The sequence below is a fragment of the Lepidochelys kempii genome, chromosome 10, assembly GCF_965140265.1.
Source record: "Lepidochelys kempii isolate rLepKem1 chromosome 10, rLepKem1.hap2, whole genome shotgun sequence".
Classification (NCBI taxonomy): Eukaryota; Metazoa; Chordata; order Testudines; family Cheloniidae; genus Lepidochelys; species Lepidochelys kempii.
This window is the reverse complement of record NC_133265.1, coordinates 2,325,256-2,346,078: the sequence shown is the minus strand read 5'-3', so window position 1 is coordinate 2,346,078 and position 20,823 is coordinate 2,325,256. Positions and strand designations below refer to the sequence as shown.

Sequence of the window (20,823 nt, the reverse complement as noted above, 5' to 3'; positions counted from 1 at the left end):
ACTCCAGCTAATACATCCCAAAATGATTTTGTTTTTTGCAACAGTGTTACACTGTCTACTCATACTTAGCTTGTGATCCACGATGACCCCCCAGATGCCTTTCTGAAGTACTCCTTCATAGGCAATCATTCCCCATATTGTATATGTGCAACTGATTTGTTCCTTCCTAAGTGGAGTATTTTTGTATTTATCCTCACTGAATTTCATCCTGTTTTCTTCACACCATTTCTCCAGTTTGTCCATATCAGTTTGAATTTTAATGCTATCCTCCAAAGCACTTGCAACCCCTCCCAGCTTGGTATCATCTGTAAACTTTATAAGTGTACTCTCTTATTATCTAAATCATTGAAAATATCGATGAGAACCAGCCCCAGAACAGATCCCTGCAGGATATGCCTTTCATATGCCTTTCCAGGTTGACTTTGAATCATTGATAACAACTCTCTGGGAACGGTTTTCCAACCAGTTATGCACCCACCTTATAGTAGCTCCATCTAGGTTGTTTGGTACACTAGCATTGACATAAAAAGTTGTATTTTGTATGCGGCTGGTTTTTAAGTTAAACATTTTACCAGCTGTTTAGGTTTAAATGTATTCAGCCATTCAATAATTCCTAAGTCCCTCAGAGGAGGACACTATGTATGTGTACAACACCTAGCCGAGAGAGTCCCTCATCTCGATTGGGACCCTGTAGGTACTCTAATATAAATAAAATGTAAAGTTTGGAAAGTGCTTTGAGATCTTTTTTCCAATTAAATGTGCTATTGAACTGTCAAACATGGTGATGGTCTACTCTAACTTACACAATAGCCTGGTATAATAGCTTTTATTGCATTTTACTTGTAATGCTATTCTAGGTAAACAAACCTCCCCATTCATCATGAATATCCCATTCAAAAGAAATCTCTCAAACCCCACTTCAGCTATGCAAAGAAAATGGCATCGTACGCTATATGCTAAACCAGTGGCTCTCAAACTTCTTCAGTAGTGCCCCCTTTCACATAGCAAGCCTCTGAGTGCGACCCCCCCCTTATAAATTAAAAACACTTTTTTATATATTTAACACCATTATGAATGCTGGAGGCAAAGTGGGGTTTGAGGTGGAGGTTGACAGCTCGTGACCACCCCCCCCATATAATAATCTCGCGACCTCCTAAGGGGTCCCGACCCCGAGTTTGAGAACCCCTATGCTAAACCAAACGTTATACAATGAGTATTTAGCTTGAATTTTGTCACAAAATACCAGCTTCCTAGACTCTTCAGCAAACAAGATGCTGTCACTGTGAATACAAATGTACGTGTGTGCAGGACAGTGCTTTGTAATGTGAAACATTTCCTTTACATATTGTATTTCAAGATACCTAGGTAATATTTCAGTGAAATAGTTTTACAAACTATGCGATTGGATTAAGGCTGATATTCCTGCTGTCACTCGTGCTGTTGAGTCTTCTAGTGCTTTGCAAAATAACAAAAGTTAGATCATCAGTTCAGATTTTTTTTCAACTTTTTCTTTAAATTTCCCTGTTTTGTGGAGGGAGTAGGCATAAAACTACTGCTTTTGTTGCAGACTAGGATAAACTCTGGATCACCACTGAAATAGAAAGTGCCTTTAAAAATAACTGGATATGGAATTGAATTCCTTTACTCATATTTCCTACCTTTGAAACTTCTCATTCATCTGTTCTCTGTGAAACAAAACTGTCCATGCTCTCAGAAGTTTTGTTTTCCACTTATATTACTGCTTTACCTTAATGGAAAACTGTTATATTAGCTTTTAAAGCTTATAAGTAGAAAAAAGAAAAAATTGAACTGAGCTATGAATACTTGCTGTTAAAACTACCTATATAAATGCCTTATAATTTACCTTTCTACGGATCTGCAGGGGTTAATGAATTGGCAAACAGTTAGATATTTTCCAGATCAGCTAGCTGAGCTTACAGCTGCGGCCATTTTTCCACAACGAAAATTCTAGCATTACATCTTACGTGTGTCAGCTTGAAAGCCAGACTTCCTCTGTTTGCCCTTCAGCATTCCAGAACTGACAACTCTTTGGGGCATGACATGCAAGGAAAGTGTATTACCGTACATTTTTAAGTGGTCAGCTTAAGCAGTAATAAGAAAAGAACACTTAAATGACAGTTTGGTGCTGCTCTTTGTGTGTTTTAGTCGTTGATTTGATCTATGTAAACTGATTTTGTTTGAGTGAAACTGTTCTCCATCTGCATTAAAGTTCAAACAGCTGCCATTTTTTTATTGGGGAGGGGGGGTTTGTCACTGGGCCCCTACTCCAGGAGGAGTTGGCAAGCAGTACTCTTGTAGCAGTAAAATGACACCATGCTTCTCCTCCATTTTCTAATGAAATCTGCAGAGTGGGAAAGCAACACAAGTTGGAAGCGTCTTTCTTTGGAATCTCTCTGTAAACTGTTGTTTCTGTCACGGTCGTGCTGACTGTAACTTCAACTTCCACTGCTTTGTGGGTTTTCAGCAGGTTTGTTTATGAAAATGTCTGTCCTTATATTATTTTGTAATTTTGCTGCTGCTTGTCAAGAAAATTAGGAGTAATACAGTGTAAGTCCATTAACAAAGTTGACTTTAGGGTGATGTAGAGCAAAATACTGATGTGCTAAACAATATTTTATCACTGTTTTTTAAGTGTTAAATTAGAGAAATAGATTATAACACATTTCTGGGATTTAAGGGGTATTGGAATTTATAATTGTCGTATTGGAGCAATAAAAGTTTAGTTAAAGTGAGATATTAGCAACAGAGCTAGTTTAATCTTCTGAGAAGTTGCTGATTATAAAATACAATTGGAAAGAATTAACAAATTGTGTGATTTCTTCCCTCTCCTCCCCCCACCGCCCGTCACTTAGTTAAGATAAATGGTTGTATAGGGCCTGAAGACGTCAATAATACATTTGATTAAGTTGAAAATAACTGAAACTTTAAGTTGCATCTTAAAGCATATTTGACTGTAGACAGTAGAGAAAACATGGCTCAAACTAAAAATGTTTTACCTGAACATTAGTTGCATTTTATTGAATTTGTCAATCTTTACACAAAGAATGAATCATTCTGTTACTGCTTTTATCTACCAAGTAAATATATTTCTTGTGTTATCTGTATGTAATTTTTGATTTGTTTAGAAAAAGTACTGTTCATACTGTAGCTATTTGGGGTTTATTTTACTAAAAGGGATCTCATTTACTAATATGCTCTATCATTTTATAGTTAACAAATGAATGAGTAACCAGGAATTAGTTCAATTAATTAAGATGTACTTACTGTGCTTTAAAGGGGCTTAAATAAGGAAAGTTAGGAATGAATGTTGCTTTGTTGCCGTTCTGCTCTGGAGTGATTTTTTTCTAACTCCAGTTCTCTTCCATTGGAATGTCGTATGTAAATGATTTGTATTTAATCTGCAAGGAATAATTCTACTGTGGAAGGAATACTAGGTGAAGTGAAAATTATCATTTTATTGAGCACCAACAAGACATTATGTGCTGTAATAAAACAGTCCTTGCACCAAGGAGTTTACAGTATAAATAGAAAGACAGTATAATTCATACAAACAATACCAGGTGACCAAAAATGGATTAAAACTAAGCAGTGCAGTTATTTATAAGTACTTTGTTGGTGGAGTAATGCTGGTAGACTGTATGGAAGTAGTGTGTTTGTTTTCATTTACTGATGTCAACAGACTTTTTTAGATCAAGCTTAAAGTACGGTTTTTTAACTTTAAAGATTAGACATTATGACCAGTTGCATCAAAAGGTATATTGATAAAATGTAGATTACTAGAAAGTTAAATAACAGAAGACTTGTGGGTGGTGAAGTGGAGTTTGGTATATGAAAGACCAACTCTTTAAATGTCTGAGTTGCATTAGTAAATGGACTAAAGTAGTATGAAGTTTTTTAAAATAACTTCTGCATAATTATAAGTAATTTATATTAATTATAATGCAGATTTACCAGTAAGAAAAATTACTGGTTTAGAAGTGCAGAGAGGAATATAGATTTTTTCCCTCTATTGCATCATAGAATATCAGAGTTGGAAGGGACCTCAGGAGGTCATCTAGTCCAACCCCCTGCTCAAAGCGGGACCAGTCCCCAATGTTTGCCCCAGATCCCTAAATGGCCCCCTCAAAGATTGAACTCACAACCCTGGGTTTAGCAGGCCAATGCTCAAACCACTGAGCTATCCCTCCCCTCCTAATCATTTTAGATTGTATTTCATTAATGTTAAGATTTAAAGAACAAAGCAAGAGGAATATGCTAGAAAGGAATAGATTGGAAATATGTTCAGAATTTTTGAAGGCATTGAATTGTACTTTTGAACATTAAATGCATTTGATCATAGGTCATTCATACACTGTTGAATGTGTGCAGGTGAAATGTCATTAAGGATCTGAATTCAGTAGCTTTCTAAAATAGGTAACAGAACTCTTACATCAGCAGAATCTAATACTGTGTTAGTCATTTTATCCAACTTACTGGTTTGTCTAATTACTTGTGAATATCTTCCCTATCCAGGCTTCTATGCATTAAATTGACTTATGTCATGGCCATTCTTCTACCTAATTCTGTCCCCCTCCATTCAGCTGTGAAATAGAGTAGAACTGGATCACTGCTGTAGCAGAGCAGTGGAAGATGGTGGTACTGTGGTGGTGTACATGTTTGTAATCACCTGAAATAGCGTATCCCTCTCTCTGCCCTGGAAACTTATACCAAGGATTTATAACGATCAGACCTCCATTGGAGAAGAAATCGCGTACATGCTCCAAATATCCCTTATATACAAAATCTTTCTTTGGGCTTTGTCATTTTTTCCGTAGACTGAAAAACTGATCACTGCAATTCTTGGCGCTAAGACAGGTGGGTGCTCCGTTAACACTTGGGTAACAGATTTGATCCCACAGGACACACATTTTTGTAAGGAGCATGGAATTGTGTGCGCCTTTCTTGAGGGATGTGTATTTTTTACCTAATCATGTTAAAAGCAACAGTCATATTCCCTATATTGGAACTTTTTTTTAAAACAAAGCTTCAGGGAGCTGGATTTTGCTTAGATTTTTCTAAGACCAGACCGTTGTATTCACTTGCATTTGTACCTGAAAGTGAATGTTGTTGTTTGATTTTCATGTTTTGTAATTTTTTTTCATTTGACCATTTTGTTCTTGCTTCTAGCACACTAGGGAATTGTTTAATGAAACACAAAAAGAAATGGTTTAGGAAATGCTGCTACAATCAAAAGCCTAGAGTATGTTAAAAGCATACTAATGTGCAGAGTTACTATTAAAGGAAGATAAACAAAACTTTATAGTAACTCAAGCTTAATTTTAATAGGACCCGAAACACCCAACAATCACACACTTAGCCGTAGGAGTGCCTTACAGTTTTAATTGTACCTTCAGGACCTGGCTATTGAGACAATAGTTGTGCAAGCATTTTTTATAATATTGTTTAAGGTTAAGCTTTTCAAAGTTAACCTTGCAGCTCCCATTAATTTCAAGGACACTTGTGGTTAAATTCTCCAGTCAGCTCTGAAAATCACAACCTAATATCCTTCTGTACGTACTTTATCAAAGAAAAAGTAAACTGAACATGTGCACAATTGTGTGTGATCATTGCTATATATAGTGGACTTGAAAAAAGTGTGTTACAGTGACAACAATAGAGTTGGTTTAAACTTTTTTAAATTGTGCGTGCTCTCTAAACGTAATTACTATAAAGCATTCCACACCTTTAGAGTATTTGTGTGCTTTAGTAGACCAGGCCCAACCAGGTACTCCATCCTGTACCTTTCTGGGTTTCATTTAATTTGTTTGTGTTTGTACTGGTGTGATGGAGCAACTAAACAGGTAGCCATGAATGCTGTAATCACCTGTTTATTCACAGTTCATGTGTGGTGTATACACCCACACACAACCTTTGCAAATTCTTTGGCCTCAATCACACCTAAAAATGGCCGTGCTGTCAAGGTTATGAAAGGTAATTCTGATTTCATTTAAGCTGAATGCTTGGCATTTCATCCGTGGAGGCAAGCAAGCAGTCATGTCAAATGGTGCATGGTATTTATGCTATCACTTTCTACTGATAATGGACTGGGTAAAGACTTTGGATGTCAGGATTGACAAGACAGGCGAGTGTTAACCACTCATTCTCTTTGTTCCTAGCCTTGCCTTGTGTTCTCTTCTATCTTGACTTCATAAAAGACATGTACACCAAGGATTTTTTAAATTTCCCACTGTAGGAAATAATGCAACCCAGATTTTTTTAAAGTTGTTTTAATTTTTTGGGAAATGTAGTTTTGCTTCAGTTGCTAAAACAGACTTGATCTGTTGAAGTGCTAATCCATCAAAAAAGTTAGGATCTTTGTAAGGAGTGGTAATAAAAGACTTGAGCTGGGATAATTTGTTATGAGTTTATAGCCAAACCTGCTATTACTAGTAATACCAATTCTAGAAAATAGTGTATGCATATGTGCATATAGCAAGGCTTATAGTGGAAACTGGGTTGCAGCTTTAACAGGAGCAAATATTGCCATTCCATAATCTATACCCTACCCAAAACATGTTTGTTTCTTTTCGAGTTTTGAAAACTATTGTACCTGTGATTAATTTTCTTCAACTTTTATCTTTTTTTTTTTTTTTTCTTTTTTTTTTTTGGTGTGGGTTAGTGCCAGAACAAACAAAGACCAGTGTAAGCCAGCCTCAGCCGGTCACCTCTAACGTCACTTTCACAGCAACCAGCACTAATAATAATGCCAAGCGGGCCACAGCCAACAATCAGCAGCAGCAGACCTTGCCTCGATACCCTCCTCGTGAAGTACCACCGCGATTTCGACACCAGGAACAGAAACAGCTTTTAAAGCGAGGTCAGCAGTTACCAGTGATAGCTGCAAACCTGGGATCCACTCCTAAAGTATTAAACAGCCAATCAGGAGGCAGTGCTGTCACAAGTAAACAACCGGTGACCAACGGAGAAGTGCCGAACAGCAGCAGCAAAAAACAGTCAGGTGAGAGAGGAAGTTACTTATTTTCAGTGAGGTTAGATATTTTATTAGTAACTAGATTAGAATGATTGAATTGGTACAACACAGAATCCATTTTAGGGTAAATGAACAGAGTTCTCCAGTGTCTGTTGTTCATGTTAAGCGTTAACTTTAAAACATGGTCTCCTGTGCTCTATCTTCCTTTTAACTGAATCTCTGATCATTCCCAGCTCATCTTAGTTATTGATTAATGCAGTTTCTGTACTATACAGATGCATATCTACCTTTGAACAATATAGGTTTAAGTTTAGGTGAATATTAATATCCTTTTTCTAGATCCCCATCTTGATCAGAAAGGTCTCTTTAAAGGGAACCCCTTTACGTAAAGACTCTGCCACAAGTTTGTGCGTTAGAGCTATGTCCAATATTCAGGAATCTGAATAGCATCCTCAAAATAAGCTTCTTGTTTCAGATCCAGTGACATCACCTGGAATTTCTGGGTGAAAAAAATCAAAGCCATTATTCTGATAAGGTTTGTTTTGCTAAAGAGATTAGATTTGTTCATGTACCCCAAGTAGAGCCTTGCACAGATACAGATTTATATCCATGGATATAAATCAGCATCCGCAGAACCGCAGGGCTCTCCCGAGAACTGCAGCGGTGAAAGGAGCCGAACACGGGTGCCGCCGCTCCCAGGAGCCAGCACCCTATGCTGGCAACTTCTCCATTGTGGCTGTACTGTCCTCACCCAGCCCACTGGGCGGGCACCAGGCTCACTGGCAGCTGTCCCTCGTCGCACTCTTGTGTTCGGACGGCATGCACGCCCCCAGACAGGAGACACCGACAGCTGAATGGAAGTGAGGGGAATGGGTCTGCGGGCAGTACAGCCATGCCGGAGGAGCTGCTGGCGCAGGGTGTTGGCTCCTGGGAGCGGCAGCCCCATGTTCTGCTCCTTTCGCTGCTGCGGTTCCATTGATACCAATTTATGGATATCTGCATGGATATATGCATGTGCGGATATACATTTGTGTCCATGCAGGGCTCTAACCCCAAGTATTGTCTCTGCTGACAGAGTATCTTGGCCTCTTCCAGGATCTGCTTCTCTGGGATCTGAGAGGAGAATGACTGCTGTTCATATCAGTATTTTCTCTTTTTGCATAAACTCTTTACTCTGATCCTTCTTCGTCCTCGTTGGCTTGAGCAACCTACCCTTCAAATACTTTCACAACAGTATAATAAAGAGTTCATATGTTGGATGTATAAGGTATACATTTTTAACAGTGACAGCAGTTAACCATTGGAACATTTTACCAAGGGTCATGGTGGTTTCTCCATCACTGACAATTTTTAAATCAAAATTGAATCTTTTTCGAAAAGACCTGCCCTAGGAATTAATTTTGAGTCAGTTCTATGGTCTGTGTTGTACAGAATGTCAGACTAAATGCTCACAATGGTCCCTTCTGACCCTGGAATCTATGAATAAGTTTGCAATTTTAATGAATGAACTAGGTTATAATTTACTGATCTTTTGTTAGTAAGATAAAGGTAATGTATTCTTGACTGGAAAGAAATAACTCAATTCCAGGAATTTCCAAAGCATCTTGGTATTCCACGCTCAGCCATCATCATCTTCATAAGTGTGTGTGTTTCTTAGGCTGGTTTTTGTAGCTGCATTTAGTTTTTTGAAAGACATTTAGCATTTATGATACAACTGTTTCACCTGAGCCATCTAAACTTGGCTGTAATTTATAGTATTTCTTAAGATCACTGATGTGTGGCGCTACAGAGGATATGATGTAAAGCATTCCCGTTACAAAAAGGTGATTTTCCTTTTTAAAAGAATTCTTGAGGAAAACCTCGATACTTTGCTCCATTTTATATCCTTGAACTCATCACAGAATCTAGAAGGTAGCACTATTTAAAATGAAGGTAAACTGTTGGGTATGTTGCTGTCAAACACTATACAAATGCATATCTAAACTAAAATAGTATGGATTGTTGGATGGCTTTTTTTTAATCTGGGTAGTAATTTCTTATATTGGGGATTATACTCTTCAGTTTTGTGTTTGTAACAGAATGAGCACAGTTAACCAGGTTTTAAAAAAAACAACTAGTTTTTTACAGATAAAGTTTTTTTCCATAGGTTTATTGTCTGTTGATCTAGACTTGTGGCCTGTGATGTCAAAGAAAGATTCACGTGTAGTTTATTAAAAATTTCTCCCTCAAGGCAAACTGTTAGAAACTGGTTACATATGTTGTGAGTATTACATTCCAACACAGTCTTATACAGACTCTTATTTATTTTTCTTCTCATGTGGTTTATAGGATTCCAACCTGTGGAAAATATTTATTTACAGCTAAGTGGACACTTCTTCTCTTTCTGGCTTTGTTTATTGTAATACTGAGCACTTACTAGTATGGCTGAGTAATCTCTGAGCTAGAAGATCCTGGTTTCTTCCCCCAGTAGTGACACAGCAGTGTTGTATTAAGGGTATGAGCTGCTGCTATTCTTTGAATGAGATGTTAAATCTAGGTCCCTCCTGATTCTTTCATTGTCCAGATGGTCAATAAAAGGGCCCATGGAACTTTTCCGGAGAGGAGAGAATAATCCAGTTGTCTTGGCCATCCTTCTTCCATTTCTCAAAACAGGCTGTGTGAGCTGTTGCACTCAGACAGTCACTGCGTTACCGGATTCCTTGTCACTTTGCATTTTAGTCTCATGGAATTGTCACGTATGAGAGTCAGAATGGGTCTATAGTTAATTACCCCCATCTGTGCCACATGCCTTTTGTGTGACCTAAGGTTTCATTTCCTCATGTATGAAGTAGGGATAATGTCCAGAGGGTGGAGGTTTAATGTTCGTAAGGTGCTTTGAGATCTGTAGATGAGATGATAAAGTACAAAGAATGGATTGCAATAAACAGTGTAGCGTAGAGCATGCTTTGGAGACTACCATAGTTTGGCTGCATAAGAGCTACTTGAAGATGTCACTTGCTGCTATCATACCTGAAGAAAACTGATGCGAATAATCTGCTAATCTCCATGTTGTTTTGCTACTTCCCTCTTCTCCTTCCCCCAGCCATCAAAAAAGATCTTAGGTCCGCTCACTAGTACTAGTATCCCATTCCAGAAATTAAAGATATCAGAACATCAGGAAAGTAAAGTAATCTCTTAAAGTCCTTCGCTTTTAAAAGAACGTCTTTGTGCAGATGAGATGTTCAGCAAAGAATTCTGCACTTCACTAGGAGACGAGAGGTTAGTAAAGTCAAGAAGAATGTCGAAGCCTTGAAACCCATCCTAATGCATATATTGCTTTCATCAAGATTTGCATAAGACTCATGGAACCTTCTTCCACCAAATGCACCCTGCTTACCTCTTTCCAAAAGATACGATAATGTCCCTTTAGTACATTCAGTAGCCCAGATGGTAAGACCAAACAAGCAGGACGAGATAATATGCAAACCTGTAACCTATTTGAAAGAAGAACGAGGCACCTTAGAGACTAACAAATTTATTTGGGCATAAGCCTTTGTGGGCTAAAACCCACTTCAAATATTTTCCACTGCGTGCATCTGATGAAGTGGATTTTAGCCCACGAAAGCTTATGCCCAAATAAATTTGTTAGTCTCAAAGGTGCCACATGTACTCCTTGTTCTTTTTGCTGATACAGACTAACATGGCTACCGCTCTGAAACCTATTTGAAAGAGTGTACCATATACCCTGATGGCATGGCTCCAGCAACTGTTTAACAAGAACACCAGGGATTGGTACTGTCCTGAGGTTGTAAAGTCCTTCACACATCTACAGAAGTGAAGATATTTTCAGTCAATGGAGTGAATATCCACATCCTGCTCTAACAACTTTTACCCTGTGATGTTCTGAAAACACAAATTATGTCAATACAGAATGAGACTGTGGATGGTGAACAAAGCACCTGTGATTTAAATAGGCTTGCAAGAGATTCAGAAGAAAAATAAAAGCTGGCAACTAATTTGTGTATAATTGATGGGCTTTTTCTAATGTGTGAACAATATGAAAAACCCCTGCAAAACCATAAAAATGAGGGAATTAAGATTAGAGTTGAAAACTCTCTCCCTAACTCACCTCATTTTGTACAAGTTTTGCAAACTGATATTCACAAATTAAAATAAATAGAACTTTGTATTCTATGTGCTTGTATCCTCTCGGCATTTTAAGGTGAGGTTAGAATGGAGCTGTCAGATATCTGAATCTTGACTCTGAGTGTCTGTCAGATGCCCAACATCTAAATACATGCTTTTTGTGAGTTATTCCTAAAGCAAATTTAACCTCTTGTTTTTTAGGTTCTCTGTAAAGGCCAGGGAAGGCAGATTAACAATTTATGCTAATATTGATTTCCCTGGCCAGTGTAGACTGATCGTAAGTTTTCTGGACTGGGCATCCTTAACTAATATTTATCTGCAATAAAAGGTAGTTTATTGCCTATATTCCCTGTGGACCCACACTTCTCCATTTTGAAAATTAGTCTGTTTTGTTTAACTGTAAAGCTAGTTTGGGAAGGTCCTAATAGCTCTACAAGTAGATGTTATATTTGTACTCTGAGAACATGTGGTGAATCCTTTTTCCTCAAGTCTTCCTAATGGAGCTAACTTATGGAACACTCTTAAGGCTGAAACCAAGGGAAATGCTTTCTGAGATCTGTTTACAGCTAGCTCTTGTTTATGAGAATATATTCATGCCAGTCTAAATAGTTTTCTTTATCAAAACTTTGCCCCATTTGTAAACCACGTGAGGTAGATCTTCAGAATAAATCCTTCCTCTTTTGTTTTCTGCCATGACAACCCAGTCTTCTATCTTGACGATCTTGAAATCTTCATTAGTTTGTAATATGAACCAAAGTGATAAGCAGATAGTTACTAGACCACTAACTGCTTGCTACAGTGAGCTGTATATATGGCTATTACAAATTATTTAAACCTGTGAGGCACATTAAGAGGTACTTCCCTGGAGAGCAACGGATTAGAAGCCATCAGGATCTTGGCTCTAATCCAGGCTGAGTTACTTTGAGTCTTTGTCTGATTTTGGGTAAGTCTCCTTTTATCCTTGTGCCTTGACAATGCCACTGTAAAATTGTATTAAAACAGGAGCATGCAGAAACAATATGTGATTCAAGTTGCCCTAGGTAATTTGCTTAAAAAAAAAAAAAAAAAGAGGGGTTGGGTTTGAAAAGTTCTTAATAATCGTGGGGCTCAAATTAATTTGGGAAGCCTTCTAAATCTGAAATGTAATAGATTTCAGAGAGTAAGGAGGAAGCAAGGGGGATTTAAAAATGTAACACTGTTTGATTGCATACATTGTCAATAGCAAATGTTAATCTGTTGCTGGAGGCAGAAGCTAGCAAAAAAATGTATGTAGTGTTTAGAAGTTTGGTTTAGTCAGCCCATCCAAAACAAACTTGGCTAGGTCCTATGGTGCAATACAAATTTATAGTAAACCAAGAAGCAAAATATGAGCAGATAAAGGGCTTTCATCTGAAGAATAAATCATACTGTCCAAGGATATTGCGAGATAATTAGATTAATAGTGAGACCAGGGATGGGCAAGGGCAGTGGTTCTCAATCAGGGGTACACATGTCCCTGGGGGTATACAGAGGTCTTTCAGAGGGTACATCAACTCATCTGGATATTTGCCTGGTTTTACAACAGGCTACACAAAAAGCATTAGCGAAATCAGTACAAACTAAATTTTCATATGCCCACACAATGAGAAAGTAAGCATTTTTTCAGAATAGTGTACTGTGACACTTGTGTTTTTATGTCATCTGATTTTTATAAGCTGTAGTTTTTAAGTGAGGTGAAACTTGGAGTATGCAAGACAAATCAGACTCCTGAGTGGGGTCCAGTAGTCTGGAAAGATTAAGATCCACTGTGCTACAGGGCAGTGTTCAATTCTGTGATTCTTATAGTAGTCTCATGAGTTTAACAAGAGACCATTTTACGGTAGCTTTGTATTAATCGCAAAAACTACCTATCTAACAAGTCCAGTTAATTTTTTATAAGTCAAGAATTTTTGAAACTATTTATACTTCGGGTGTTTGTTAATTTTAAAACAACTTCAAGGTAATAGAAATCCACTGAGCAAAAATGAAATGCAAAATTATAAAGACAAAATTTTCACACATGCAGCGCTGTCTTGGCAGGATATTAGTAAAAAATTGAAGTGTTTGTCAGATACATTTGCATTTATTGCTGCTTCTACAGCTATATGAGATGGTTTATAATTTGCAGCTACTAACACTAGCTAATGAAGATGGACTGCCCTTTTGACAGGAAAAACTTCTTTTCTGAGAGAGTGTGATAATAAACTGGTTCTAAAATAATTGAATGCTTTGTGGAATAATCCCAAAGGAATACTTTAATTCAATAACAATTCTGTAATTTTTTGCTTTTTCATAGGCATGCCTCCCATTCGGGACTTGGTCAGCCATTCCCCTAACCAGTCAGGTGATGCATACCTATTTCAGTCTCATGTTTGTTGTGCACTACGTGTATGTGTATAAGAGTTACACATTTCAGTAACTACTTGCACAATTATCTATTGATTTTTTGCTTCTTGGTTGGTTGTTTTAGAAGCTTGACTGTTAATGTGTATGACTGACTTAAATGCTTACTGTTTGTTTATGCACTTATATACTATTATGTTATGAGTTCTTAATTTTATATTAAAATTCTCTGGGGCAAAATTCTGGACTACACCAGTATGTTCCAATGCACAGTTAAGTGCTGTATATGATAAATAATTGTGACCACTGATACTAAATAAATACTGTATTATATACGTCAATAAGTATCCATAGTAATATGAAATTTCAGGTTCTGATTTGTTCCTTCAGCTAGTTAAGTAACATAAAACCAAGAAATGTTTTTTCCCCTCGGTTAGCAACAGCCATATAAAACGTTCAGTTGTCTGTGGTTTTTTGGCTGCTTTCACGTGTCCCGTAACTCTGAAGGATCCGTCAGCCTTCAGTGTTATAGTTTTCATCCCTTTTTACATCTCAGAAGCTTAGACGGATGTTTTTCTCTTTAGACTAGTCAGTCCGTCAGAATTACAGATAATACAATATACAGCTTCTTTTAAGGTTCATGCAGAGTACTTATTAAGAACAGACTTTTGCTGAATAATGTTTGGGTACTTATGTGCTTGACAATATCCTAGAATGAGCTGTTGGCAGCAAACCTACGTCTAGACATTTTAACTTGTGCTAAATTGTGTTGGAAGTTTAGTAACTTAATAGGCTTTTTTAGCAGAATAGTTACAACTAGGTCACTTGCTTCTGAGCCTGAAGGCTGTTTGTTCATATATTCTGTTGAGACTGGCTCCTGTGTAGCGTAGAAAGAGGCAAGAACTGACAAAGTTGTCATCTTCCATTGAGATATTAAACTGAAGGCTTTTCCTCCCACATATCTGTGCATAAGGGTGCTAAAGATTCTAATATAAAGGAAGATAACATTGGTGTTCAAGTCATAATCTTTCTCTGAACAAAACAAGTTCTCACATGTATGGTTTTGGGTTGCTGGAGTACATTGTAGTGGTTGTTTGCTTACACAGTAACTGCACTTCCCTCATTTTACTCATTACATTATAATACCTCAAGTATGAAACGTGCTATCATTATCTTTGCTGATTCAGATAATTCTTTTAATACCTTTTCTTATAAAATTTTCATTGCCGCAACCTTTGTAATTGTGTTAGCAGTACCATAATATGGGGAACCACAGCTCCAAAATATTTTCTTCTTTCCATGAACTCTTGAAAATCTTCACTGCAAGTTCTTTGAATCTGAGCAGTTGAAAAGAAACTTTTCTTTTAAGCAAGTTGATCTCATTTTACATTTTCTACTCCTTTCTTGCAGTTTAAAAATACATGATAGCTGGTGCATAATGTTGCAATCTCTACTTTTGGTATATAGTTGACTATTAATTCTAAAGCTCATATAAAATAAATTGGTGGAGAAAGACCATGTTCTAAACAAACCTTAAGGTTACTAGTAAGTCTTTTTTTATCCTGTTTTTATCAGCAAGTAGTATCAAGCTCTGGGTATTTTTATGAAGGAGCACAGACCTGAATTTTTAATGTTGACTTTTAATACAGAAGTGTATTTTATAAGATGTGTACTAGTAAGATATATTTTTTCAGAGCAATCTCAGAAAACTTCTTTATGTAGAGCGCTCTAGCGAGTCTTGCAGTGATTATTTTTGCTGAACTTCACATCTGAGTAGAATGCAAAGAAAAAAATCCTTCATATCGCTGTAAAGTCATTGCCTTTCAAAATGTTATGCAAGATTTCAGTGAAATAAAGCTATTCAATTCCTTTGTCAAAGCATTTTCAGTCATACATTCAGTGACACAAATATTGGCAGAGAGATGCAGGAATAAGGTCTTTGCTTTGGCAGTCATTTTAAACTTAAGGCTTTTATTTTTTAAAATAAAAATCTGACCCAATATTTATGCTTCAATTGTATACCAGTCCTTAAAAGCATATGTCAAAGAAGCATGAAAAGCTCATAAGTAATGTTGGTATTTTAAGATGTAACCATTTTTCTAAATGTCATTTTTAAAAACACATTAAAAACTTGCAACAGATGAGTGAAATATTAATAGTGGTGGAGTACATACTCTAGTTTTATTTATAAGTATTAATGGTTAAAATTTCTTGGAGGTGTTTAATGAAAACCAGCATAATTTTTGAGATTAGATGCAAGGTGCTATTGCCTACAAATTGATACTTAGACTAGAAGTTAGCTAGAGAAAGTGAATTTACATCACTTTGCTTTAATTATTCCCCTGCCCATTCTTCCCTAGTTTTATATTACCTATTTAAATTGTAAATTCTTTGAGGCTGGGGTCATGTCTTCATGACTGACTGTAAAGTGCCTTAGTCGCTGTTCATGCTTTAAACATGCTAAATACCAATCATGAACGCTTGAGACTTGCTGATCTAAGATGGTAGTGGAACAAGCAAGAGATTTGTTTGAAATTAGCTTGTGTCCCTTTTAAGTCAAATATACATTAGTAAATGCACTAATAGTCTGTTCATCCACAAACTGTGCATTTTCCATAACTACCATCTAAAGGAGAACATGTTTATCTAGATGGTTTAAGTCCACTGAACAAATATACATGTTTAGCAGAGAAACATTTGCATGCTAATTAACAATTACCCAGGTAAATAAAGCTATCAAGTGTTTGAATATTCAGATTTTGAATGTTCTGAAGCAAAGGCATTAACTGTGTTAGCTTAAAAGAAAATTGTGTGCAGTTTTCTTAGTAAATCCTGAATGTCTTACTATGGTGAGAAGTCCTTTTCTCCAGGAACAAAATATATTTGAGCATGTAATGTTATGCTGCTTTTTTTCCTGTTCATACAAATATTAAGCCAGTAATTTACCTGACAGTTTTTCCTCATCTTCTATTAGGTTTTGGTATTTTGCTTCATATTGTTCAAGCATTACATGTTTTCATAGTACTGTATTTCCAAATAGCTATCCTGCTATTAGTTAGTTGGTTTTTCATATAACTTACAGCAAACTTCAAAAAAAAATTAGAATATTTGATGTGGGGAAGCACTTTTGTTCAGATTGTTGGTTTGATGGAAGAAAAATGAGTTCAAGACTCTATAATAGAGTTTTAGAAACTCAGGATGACCCAATGTGTGGCAAAATGCACACATTTTGGTATGCTATTCTGCCTTTGGCAGCAGCCTGTGTCTGACACTTTTTAATAGAAAGTTAAAAACCTTATTCTGCATGTAGCCAACTGTGAAATACTTATAAATAGCTGGGGAGAATTTCTTCTTGGTTCCTGCATGTGATCAGCTTATACCCTGAAAGAGAAAATGTTTTAACTTGCACAGGTACAAATTCAGCCATGCTACTTGATTTGCACTCCATAACAGTGAATTCCACAGGGGAAGGACTGATTAGCTTTTACTTTGTTCCTTATAATTCTGAATATCACAGTAGAGTTCCCCTCTCATTCTTCATTCCACAGAATGTATACTTAATTTTTGCAGTCTTCTATGGATTGAACCTTGCCACTAAGCCACTTCCTTTTAAATCTCACCTTTACCTTCCTTTTTCTTTTTCTTTGAAGTGAATTCCTGTAAAGCACTTTCTTATTCTACATATGGAGGATGATGTACAAAAATAAATACCTTGAATAACCTGTCACTTAAGATATATTATTCAATGTCCTTTTTAATGGTGTTTCTTTCCTTACTTCTTTTCCCTGGCTACTGTGGCATAGTAGTCTGTGGTTCTAGGTCAGTTTAACTTCCTGTTATATATAACATTCTCCCTTTTCAGAATATCACTTTCAGGCTTTAATGATTGGTTTTTTTTATTGGCGTAGTGCCCCTTTCATAAAGTATTCTACACATGAGCAGTATAATATTTAAAAACACAAACTTTAATGGCAATCCAAAGTGTAGTTTATTAGGGATGCCGTATTTCATTTCGTACCTCAAATATATGAATATATTTTCCCATGCCCTTGCTAAGTGTTCTGCTAGGTATTATATGTGGCAACTAATATATTAATAATGTCTTCATAACATCCAGTGATAAGTGTTAGCGTAATCTGTGCAGTATCTTTGACTTTTGAATTGCTGTACTTGTCTTATGCAGTAAAACTTCAGAGTTACAAACACCTCGGGAATGGAGGTTGTTCATAACTCTGAAATGTTCATAACTCTGAACAAAACAGTTTGGGTTGTTCTTTCAAAAGTTTACAACTGAACACTGACTTAATACAACTTTGAGACTTTACTGTGCAAAAGAAAAAATGCTGCTTTTAACCCTCTTAATTTAAATGAAACAAGCACAGAAATAGTTTCCTTACCTTGTCAAATCTTTTTTAACTTTCCCTTTATTTTGTATGTGGGGGGGGTGGGTGTGTGTATATAAAAAAAAATAAATAAATAAAATTATCTCTCTACTGCTGCATGATTGCACACTTCTGGTTCCAAACGAGGTGTGTGGTTGACTGGTCAGTTTGTAACTCTGGTGTTCGTAACTCTGAGGTTCTACTGTATTTTGTGTGTGTGTGTGTTAACTGTCGTAAAATTCTTGAATTTACAGAAGGACTTTTTTGTTTTCCTTTTCTTTTTAGATCTGAACCACAGTGGTCTAGGATCCCATTATGAAAATTCTCACTGGGGACCAGTCTCTTCAAATAGTGACTCCAGCACAAACTGGGATAAAGTTATCGTAGACGGTTCTGACAAAGAAGCATGGCCATCAATCACAGGCAGTGACCCAGAGTTGGCTTCAGAATGTATGGACACTGACTCCGCCTCTAGCTCTGGGTCAGAGAGAAATCTTGTTATAATGGCTTCAGGGAGCACAGGTGGTGAAAACGATAGCATTCGGAATGGCATTGGACATGGTTCTCAAAATAAGTTTGTGGTTGGTAGCAACAGCAATAATGTGGGCAATGGAAGTATTAATGGGCCATGGGGTATATCCCATGGAACCATAATAAGCACATGTCAAGTTTCTGTGGATGCTCCTGACAGCAAATCTGAAAGTAGCAACAATAGAATGAATGCTTGGGGCACCATAAACTCTTCATCAAATGGAGGGTTAAATCCAAGCACTTTGAATTCAAATGGCAACCATGGTGCCTGGCCTGTATTGGAGAACAATGGACATGCCCTGAAAGGGTCTGTAGGGAGTGGTAATTCTGGCACAAATATTCAGTGCAGTACCATAGGTCAGAAGTCTAACAATCAGAGTATTAACTCTAAAGTGGGTGGTTCAGCCCATGGTTCCTGGGCAAGCCTTCAGGAAAATTGTGATTCTGAAGTGAATGGTACAAGGAAGGTTTCATTCAGTGGACAACCTCAAAACCTTAACACTGAAATGAATGGACCAAATAACACTACTAACTTTATGACCTCTAGTTTACCAAACTCTGCTGGTTCAGTACAGATTAACGAACTGCCTAATAATACAGGGCCTGGGGCCTGGCGTGTGAGCACAATGAATCATTCTCCGATTCAGGCCTCTCCAGTTACAAATGGCACTTCCACTTCTCATCTTAGCAATGGTGAGGCAAAAAATGGTGGATCTTATGGTACTACGTGGGTTGCCTATGGTTCTAATTACTCTGGAGACAAATGTTCAGACCCAAACAGCCAAGCTAATAGTGACACTGTGAATGCAACTCTAACGCAGCCTGGCATCAATGGGCCTGGCAGCACTAATTTTCAAATCAATGGGAATAAAGGAGGAGGGGTATGGGAGGGAGGGACAGTCAACTCCCAAAATATGCCATGGGGAAGCGCAAATGGTGTGAGTTCTGGAGGAAGTCGAAGAGGATGGGGCAACGCTGCACAAAACACTGGCACTAGCATTTCAAATGGGGAATGGAATAAACTGCCTAGCAATCAGCATTCCAATGAAAGCGTAAATGGAAATAGTAGGAAGTTTACAAATGGATGGAAATCTGCTGAAGAGGATGATCTTAATAGCCAGAATTCTGCTGCATCTCAGATAACTGAGCAGAACAATGTATGGGCCAAAACAGGTACTGGGGATAGCGAGGGTAGTACAGAGAGCACTGGATGCCATGATGATAAAGTCACTGCAGAAGGACAGAACCGAGAGAGAAGAAAAGTTGACCAGCATGCATTACTCCAAAGCATAGTGAGCAGAACTGACTTAGATCCACGTGTCCTTTCCAACACTGGTTGGGGACAGACTCCAATTAAACAAAACACTGCCTGGGATACTGAAACATCGCCAAGAGGTGAAAGAAAGACTGACAATGGGACAGAGGCCTGGGGAGGCTCTGTGACACAGACTTCCAGCTCAGGGGGATGTGTGGAGAGACCTAGCCCTAATGTTAATGATACCTCATCTATATCAGGGTGGGGAGATCCAAAGTCTGCTACAAGGTGGGGAGACTCCAAAGGCTCAAACAGTCAAGGGGGGTGGGAAGAGGATTCTGCTGCTACAGTAATGGTTAAGAGCAATCAAATATGGGTAAATGGCAAAGAGGACAAGTCGTCTTGGAATGATGCACAGAAGATCAAACAGGGATGGGTAGATGGACAAAAAGCCAGCCAGGGTTGGGCAATTTCTGCCAATGACAGCTGGGGAGAAAATTCAAGAAGCAACCATTGGGGTGAGGCTAAGAAATCTAGTTCAGGAGGTAGTGACAGTGACCGATCAGTATCTGGTTGGAATGAGTCTGCTAAATCAAATTCTGTTACTTGGGGAAGTAGTAATACTAACCCAAATAATGCTTCTGGATGGGATGAGCCTGCAAAGTCTAATCCGAGTCAGGGCTGGGGAGAACCTCCCAGATCAAATCAGCCTCAAGGTTGGGGTGATTCGTCAAAGCCAGTCAACTCCCCAGACTGGAACAAGCAGCAAGATGTTGGATCTTGGGGAGCACCATCTACCACAAATAAACCACCAGGTTCTGGGTGGTTGGGTGGACCAATACCAAGTCCAGCGAAGGAAGAGGAACCCACAGGATGGGAGGAGCCATCCCCAGAATCAATACGCCGTAAAATGGAAATTGATGATGGAACTTCTGCTTGGGGTGATCCAAGCAAATACAACTACAAAAATGTGAATATGTGGAATAAAAATGTCCCAAACGGCAGCAGCGGTTCAGACCAGCAAGCACAGGCACATCAGCAGCTACTGCCTTCGAGTGCCATGTCCAGCAAGGAGGGCAGTAATGGTTCCGGTAAGACTTCCTTTTGCCTAGACCTGAGTTTTCTTGGGCAATTATAAAACACTTCTCTGGTCTTTGTTTGAAACTAGAAACTTCTGT

The 20,823-nt window shown here is 37.8% G+C and overlaps 1 protein-coding gene across 3 annotated transcripts in view; it reads left to right on the top strand.

Annotated features, from left to right (window-relative positions):
* Positions 1–20,823, top strand: part of TNRC6A (trinucleotide repeat containing adaptor 6A) — a 175,055-nt gene that overhangs the window by 131,876 nt on the left and 22,356 nt on the right. The window contains exons 4-8 of one of the 3 annotated variants that reach the window (XM_073361631.1): positions 2,369–2,488; positions 4,836–4,875; positions 6,680–7,018; positions 13,431–13,478; positions 18,145–20,736. In XM_073361631.1, coding sequence (XP_073217732.1) covers positions 2,369–2,488; positions 4,836–4,875; positions 6,680–7,018; positions 13,431–13,478; positions 18,145–20,736 — 3,139 coding nt within the window. The remainder of the gene's footprint in view (positions 1–2,368; positions 2,489–4,835; positions 4,876–6,679; positions 7,019–13,430; positions 13,479–18,144; positions 20,737–20,823) is intronic. The other 2 variants (XM_073361632.1, XM_073361630.1) reach the window with 2 other exon arrangements.